Source organism: Pygoscelis adeliae, unplaced genomic scaffold (genome assembly GCF_000699105.1).
Source record: "Pygoscelis adeliae isolate BGI_AS28 unplaced genomic scaffold, ASM69910v1 Scaffold386, whole genome shotgun sequence".
NCBI classification, from domain to species: Eukaryota; Metazoa; Chordata; class Aves; order Sphenisciformes; family Spheniscidae; genus Pygoscelis; species Pygoscelis adeliae.
In genome coordinates, this window is record NW_008824940.1 from 3,129,895 (window position 1) to 3,137,968 (window position 8,074).

Genomic DNA, 8,074 nt, shown 5'->3' on the forward strand with positions numbered 1-8,074 from the left:
GTCCAAAGAAGGGCAATGAAGCTGGTGAAGGGTCTAGAGCACAAGTCCTATGAGGAGCGGCTGAGGGAGCTGGGGTTGTTTAGCCTGGAGAAAAGGAGGCTGAGGGGAGACCTCATCGCTCTCTACAACTACCTGAAAGGGGGTTGTAGCGAGGTGGGTGTCAGTCTCTTCTCCCAGGTAACAAGTGATAGGATGAGAGGAAACGGCTTCAAGTTGTGCCAGGGGAGGTTTAGATTGTATATTAGGAAAAATTTCTTCACCAAAAGGGTTGTCAAGCATTGGAACAGGCTGCCCAGGGAAGCGGTTGAGTCCTCATCCCTGAAGGTATTTAAAAGATGTGTAGATGTGGTGCTTAGGGAAGTGCTGGACTTGGCAGTGTTAGATTAATGGTTGGACTCGATCTTAAGGGTCCTTTCCAACCTAAATGATTCTATGATATTGTGTTAAAATAGGTTGCTCCCCAAAAAAGCAGCAGTTTGGAAATGTTTGATGAAAGTACAGGAAGCCACTTGTAAGTAATCCTGCAGTTATCAAATCTGGAGTGAGAAATTTGATAGTTGTGGTGGGTTAACCTTGGCTGGCTGCCAGACACCCACACAGCCACTCTCTCACTGGCCCTCCCCGTTGAGGGGCTCTGCTTTGGCCAGTGGTGGGTCCATTTTGAAGCCAGCAAGAACTGGCTCTGTCCTGCATGGTGGGGCAGCCCCTGACCTCTTCTCACAGAGGCCACCCCCCTGCTACCAAAATCTTGTCATGTAAACCCAATACAATAGATAAAGAATATAATTTTAGCAGAAAAACACAAAACAAAAAAGCTCATAGGAAGAAGGTGAAGTTACAGGCTCAAAACAAGGAAACTATCATCAAGAGATGGCACTAGTCAGAATAAATTAACAGACCAAACCTGAGCACTTTCCCAAAAACGAATATTTTAGTTCAAACAAGAATTCAAGTAAGCACTGTAGTCTATGTTATGCAGAATATTAGAACAAATGATCTCCTTCTCGTGTTGCCTTCTAACCACACAAATACGGTTCCTTTCTTACTCTTTAACACTGCACTACTTTTGAGTAATCTGTCAGCACTTGCCTTGTTTCTTCACCTTTTGTTAAAGACAGCAGAGCATTGCATGGTAGGAGGAGGAATCAAAAGCAGTTATGTAGTGCAGGCTTTTAATCTCCTAATTTTCATATCAGCTTAAGAGCTACATCTGTTACTGGTATGTTTGAAGACAAGCGTGGAAAAGGCATCTCCACTCATTATCCAAACTGGCTCTGTCCACAACTTCAGCAGAGAGAGAAACTGCTATGGCTTTCCAATTATATCCATGCTGCAGAGATGGAAACAGCTTTGACCATCTAATCACAAGCTGAAGTCTGCACAATATGCAATACCAGCATATGGACCCTGAACTGCAACCAAATGTAGAGTTCCAAAAATTCTGTGTACTCTCTAACACAAAACTACAGGTAAACACTAAAGTTGCCTTCATGTCTGTCCTGGTTTCGGCAGGGGGAGAGTTAATTTCCTTCCTAGTAGCTGGTACAGTGCTGTGTTTTGGATTTAGGATGGGAACAAAATTGATAAGGCACCGATGTTTTAGTTGTTGCTAGGTAGTGCTTACACTAGTCAAGGACTTTTCAGTTTCTCGTGCTCTACCAACTGAGAAGGCTGGAGGTGCACAAGAAGCTGGGAGGGGGCACAGCCAGGACAGCTGACCCAAACTGGCCAACAGGATATTCCATACCATGGGACGTCATGCTCAGTATATAAAGCTGGGGGAAGAAGAAGGAAGGGGGGGACGTTTGGAGTGATGGCGTTTGTCTTCCCAAGTAACCGTTAAGCGTGAGGGAGCCCTGCTTTCCTGGAGATGGCTGAACACCTGCCTGCTGATGGGAAGTAGTGAATGAATTCCTTGTTTTGCTTTGCTTGCGTGCGCGGTTTTTGCTTTACCTATTAAACTGTCTTTATCTCAACCCACGAGTTTTCTCACTTTTACCCTTCCAATTCTCTCCCCCATCCCACTGCGGGGGGAGTGAGCGAGCGGCTGCGTGGTGCTCAGTTGCCAACTGAGGTTAAACCATGACAATGTCTGAGAAAAAGTCACAGGCATAGCAATAAGAAACCTGAACTCACTGGTATCTTCACATTATGAAATTTCGTAAACGGCAAGTTTGACACGAAGATAAGGAACTTAAATTATCAATGAACCTTCCTGACTGTGATCTTCTCTTTAGCGGCAACCTCTATTTTCAAGAAGCCTGGGTTAAGAATTCCTTTGATTAATGCCTCTTAGTTACAAGACCAATGGCAACTACAGTTTCACAGTCCTTTCACACCCTTGATCTTCCCCTGAAAGACTATTGAAAGCTGAAAGCAGAAAGGAATATGAGGTATGGGCTTCTAGAATTTACAGATAGCTAAAATAAAAAAAAAGTTATTGGGAGGGAAGAAAAAAAAAAAGAAATAGATACCTGTTTTTTTTGCATTCACTTGCTAGTTCAAGCTCAGAGTGACCACTCTACACCTTGTGACGGTGTGCTCTCCTGCCCAACTGGACCTTTATCTCCCGTTACTCTGCTCAAGCAATAACTACCAGGGGCAGTCATAATGGATGCTGGTCGTCATAGCTGCGTCCAGATAACACAATAACCAAGGGCTATTGTGAGAAATACACCCACCTAACCACAGTTATCGGTATGCAAATATGACTATGAGTCAATCATCTTACCCCTATAAATAGTGAGCAGCCCAAGAGCCCTTTGAGCCCTCCTGCACAGCAGCGGGCTGCACGGCAGCAGGCTGCACGACAGGATCTCCCCTTGAGTAGGGACGCCTCTCAAGGTTACACCTTGAGGTTGAGAGATACCTTGCCATAACAGATACTTGGTAAGTGACTAACAGTATGCTAAACTTTGAAATCTTAGCTGATATAAAGGATTAATTGTGCATATATAATCCTTTGGACATAAACTGTTGACCAAGTCTGGGACTAGGTTTGGATCCAGTCGCACCTAGATTCCTCTCTGAGAAGGAGTTTAGAAAGCAAGGGGGTCCTTTCTGAACCTCATGGCTCAACAGGAGGGTCTCCCTGACAGTGTTGTCTGACCCTGTCCGCTATGCACTAAATAATCAAGTGTACCTTGCCATCAAACCTTGTTAAGTCACTGTCGCATTTACCACTGACCTTTGTTAACTCACGTTTTATATCAATAAAGTGTATTGTTGCTTCTCTCTTATGAGTGAAGTGCAGTCTCACTCCATCCACAACACGCCTATGTGTGCTTCACAATTCATTAGTTCAGAGCTCTCTAACGCTTACTGCCCAGATCTGATTTACAGCAAACACTCAAGATCTACATTAGTAGTTCAGCCTCTGCCTTTGGCTATTCCATCACTATGAAAATTTCACTAAGCATGTTTCAGCATTTAACATCTTATCTGAGGCAGGGAAGGGCTCTCAAGTCACCATCTAAATTGATACCTACAGCTACCATTTTTTAATACCTCCATGCAAACATTTCTGGAGCCCTTAGCCTTTGTCAGCTCCGAACCAATGAACAGTAGTTCTCTTCCACTCCAACTTAGCCGAATTAGCAACACAAGAGGAAAGTTGGAATCCACATCAACAGAGGAAAGACTTTGCTATTCTTAAACGCATTCCAGTATGACACTTCTAAACTTTTCAACCGGAAGCCCAGGAAGACGACCTAAAACTTTGTATCTTGGATTCTTTGTTCTATGGAGAAAGGGAATAAAAAGAATTTTCCAGGCTAGTGAATATTTATTATGCAAATAATCTAGTTTTACACAGGTCAATAAGGAAAATATGAAATGACTAATCCTAACAACGAAAGGGCACAGATAGATACTGCCAAGAAATCATGACAGTATGGAAAAGCAAAGGTGATAGCTGCTGTTTCGCCTTGCATATCAAACTAGAAGGGGAAAAGCTATGGTGTACACTACTACTCTGAAAGAATCGTATTTCATACAGTAAGCGCACATGTGTCTGCAACGGAATCTGTGTGGAATTTAACCATGAGAGAATCCTTCGCTGTGACGTGACCCACAACTGAAACCTTAACTATTAATAAAGCATACTCTGGAACTCACAGATGTAAAATATTTTCACCTATGCACTGATGAGACTAAAAGAAGCCAATGGAAGTGCTTTGCTTGCTGGCACTAGGAAAAGTGGACAGTAAGAAATAACTTCATGTTTTTAAGGTTTGCTAAGATAAGAAAAAAGGAGCTCAACCTCCCTTCCTATTCAGGAATGCTCTAACTAGCCACATCTTACTATCAAACCTTTTCCCTCCCCAACCCAATTATAATTTCTACCATATTCAGCTTTGTGCTTTCCACAGGAAAGCCTACCTCTTATTAAAAATACTAGGGAGAGCCTATATCATACAGAAATACTAGGGAAAGCATAAATGTTCACCAGAACAAACAGTAGGATACCAAACCAGACAAGAGAGTCAGTGAGAAAGAATCTCTCTCAAAAATATCAGAATCCTAGATTGCACTTCATGTCAAGTCAACCTAAACAACAAAACGTTAGTGGCAAACTGCCTGTAAATTAAGTGGTATCAGTGTGCTACAATATTGTACTATTTATCTTTATTACAATCATCTTTTACTCACAGTTTGTGGGTTGATATCATCTTCTCCCATAGGTTCATCCACAATTTGCTGTCCATTCTGAAAAAAAAAAAAAGACACAGCAAGTTACTAGAAATGCTGAATCCAAGTACAGAAATATATTGCAGATGTGCTTTTATGGCGTGCTACTCTATAGGATCAAGTGTTCTCTTCTCCATATTCTATTAAAAAAAAAATCATTGAAAGTAAACACAGAAGACTGCATATTGCTGGCACGCAATGCCACTTTCTCTTTGATCCTTGTGTATTATCATACTGGATGAAGTCAGAGTAAGAAATATATAAAACAATCTGGCATTTGAAGCCTTACTACTACACAGCTAGACATTATTTCCACTACTACAACTTCTGCAGAAGAGTTAAACCTAATGAAGACTGAACAGCAAAAAGCCACAACAAAGAACAGATAAACAGGTTCCTTCTAAGAGCAAGACCTTATATAGCAACAACCAGCCCTTACTCTAGCATGATTACTTCAAGAACATTTATAACTACAGTATAGCCTTACAAAAACTATGAGCACAATGCTAATTTTACTAGCCAGCATTTACTACAGTCTGTACTTTTCTAAGGATCATTCTAAAAAGCCATACAGGAATAGGCTTTTGAATTTGAAATTTAGCTATACAGATTTTAAAAAAGCTTAAATACCTTGTTGGTCAACAAATGCTCTTTTTCTTGTTAGTGGTACTACACTTGGAGAATCTCTACGAGACATTTTTCCCAGAAAGACTTAGAATGACTTTGCTTACACAACAAGCATGAATATTAGCAAGTTGTAAGGAAAAATATGTATTTCCCAAGTTATAGTACAGGATATCACCTGGGGCATTAATTCTTAGTTTGCTCCTAAAGTTTAACAGCAATTCAATATTGTTTTAGAAACATATGAAAAACTATTAAAAATGGTTACATTTTCCATTACCACTGGAGGCAGAATTTAAGTTCATTTCTGCATTGTTTTCCCTAGAGAACAAAAGGCCTAATTAATCTATTTTTTCAGAACTTAATTTACTTAAAATAAGGTACATGCATGTATGGATACATATTTTCTAGATCTTGGAAAGGTAATAAAAGCTGCTCAGATATTTTAACTTCATTTTACACCTTCCTTCCCACGGTTCAGTTTTTCAGCAGACTTCTTGTGTGGAACCTTCCTAACATTTTTCTGTAACAACTTCTGATTAATATAGTCTTCCAGCTTGCACATGACTGGAGGAGAATCTTTTATATGAAGTGACAGATTAAATCCTAACAACTTATGAATTCTAATTTTCAAATATTGCAAATACATTGAATGTTCAATCTCAGATGATTACCAGCTTTCTACCAAGTTTTCGCCTGAGCATTTTTTTTTGCTAAAAGATGCAGCTGGATAAAGCTAAAGTATGAGAATTATTGATTGCCCAAATATGACACAGGCTTTTTTTTTTTTTTAAGGGGATGGGGAGGGGAAGAATGTTCAGCTTCTGATTGTGTCTTCAGTGCAGAGTTCTGGCACATGGTAACACTGCCATGTTCTCATCATAACTGGCTTCAGGAAGATACTAGAGACTTCTAGTATGACTCTAGTCTACTCTAAAAGTCATCTTTCCATGAAGGAGGACTAGCAAGAAATCAGCTTCACGTTATAGGTTACTACAGAGGTGAATATAATCTTTATAAGCTGTCTCAGTTAAGGGCAGTCAGCGTTACACCTAGCTGTACAGCGGAGAGTAATTTCATAAGATGATGCTCCAAAAAGCCTAATTTCCCCTCACTGTAGCATCTTTTACTTATAGTGTACAAGCAGTGAATATTGTACTATCCTTCCTTAAGATACATAAAAAGTTGAAATTATCAAATAGAAAACCATAAAAATACCAGCTTAGCTAAGTAACAGAATTAAGTGTTTTTAATAAAGCCTGTTTACAAGGAAGCATATTGTGTATACATATATATGTATATATTATATATATAATATATACATATTGTGTATACTTATATATACAAGGCCACAAGTCACTTACTTTCCCTTTTCTCAAATTTATGGCATATATTTAAATTAAATTAACATTCGTATTTTAGCTACACATATCTATATTCTGCTCATGCTACAAGACAGCTTCCAAAATATCTCGTCAATAGGAAAAAATGAGACAAAAACAGTAGAACAAATAAGACAATTGACTTTAGCTGGAAAGGAGGAGTCTATAATGTCCTAACAACTAATGATGGCTAAACTCTGGGGCCTAAAACAGGGCAATTTGTGTATCAAAGCCACGTGCTCTAAACTGACTCCACATGCAGATTTTCAGAAATAGTGATTCCTGCTAGAACAATCATTCCACTGAATAATAATGTACATTAACGGCAGGTTATATAAGATTTTATTACACGGTAAGCTTTAAGATTTCATGCTTACTATTTTAAGGCAACTGAAACATAGTTGAAAGTGGAACACACCATCAGAAACTTGAGACAAGCTTCTCTTTGAAGACAAAAAGGCGAGATCAACCTCTGTTTTTAAAAAGGCTCTGATCTTTAACCTCATTGACTTTTTCCACATTTTATCAGTCTACTAGAAAAAACACAGCAAACTTTTGCAACACGAATGAACTGTTTTGTACAATCTGGTTTTCAGGTTTAATCCTGCATTACTTTCAGTTACTTTTCAGTTGAATTCAAGCAATGCATTCCAAACACGCTTATTGGAACTAGAAACACTCAAGAAATCAGCATGTGTGCCATACCGTCATGTCTGAGCCGGATCACTGGATTAGCAAGATCTTTTTAAATAGGTCTACCCAAGCAATGATTATGCTAAAGAAATCACTGGATGGTAGAACCAGTTTTTCTCAGAACAGTCTGAACCGTGTAAGGTAAAGAAGAATATGTATGTATGATTTATGGTTTGCTGGTATATGATACTATTAAATGGAAAGCAGCTGTGTATTCAGAAAGTCTACAAAGTGTACTGCTTTCCTTATAAGTTAAAATGTAAAGCCAAAAGGTTCCTATCGGAAGTAGCAATGTTTAAACCACCATGGAGCGAGATGGTCAGCAGCATGCTTAAGAGGTGAGCGAATGAAATAGGTTCCATTTTGCTGGGCATAGACTCCCTCTAGTATTTAACTAGAACCAAGGGCATGTCTCAAATGATGTAACAGATTGGGACTAGATATAATAGTCTGATGAATACAGAATAAGAGAAGGAGGAATATATCTTTCACATGTACAGATTGGTCTAATTCAAAAGACAGAGACTCTAGATTTTGATTATTCTTCAGCTGCACTCCTCCTGTAGTGGGACACTACACATTGGAGGCTGGCCAATGTGACGCCCATCTACAAGAAGGGCCGGAAGGAGGATCCGGGGAACTACAGGCCTGTCAGCCTGACCTCGGTGCCGGGGAAGATCATGGAG

The 8,074-nt window shown here is 39.6% G+C and overlaps 1 protein-coding gene across 2 annotated transcripts in view; it reads right to left on the minus strand.

Annotated features, from left to right (window-relative positions):
* RPS6KA3 (ribosomal protein S6 kinase, 90kDa, polypeptide 3) overlaps window positions 1–8,074 on the minus strand; it is a 78,305-nt gene that overhangs the window by 64,975 nt on the left and 5,256 nt on the right. For both annotated transcript variants that reach the window (XM_009325489.1, XM_009325488.1), the window contains exon 2: window positions 4,651–4,707. In XM_009325489.1, the coding sequence (XP_009323764.1) occupies window positions 4,651–4,707 (57 nt within the window). The remainder of the gene's footprint in view (window positions 1–4,650; window positions 4,708–8,074) is intronic.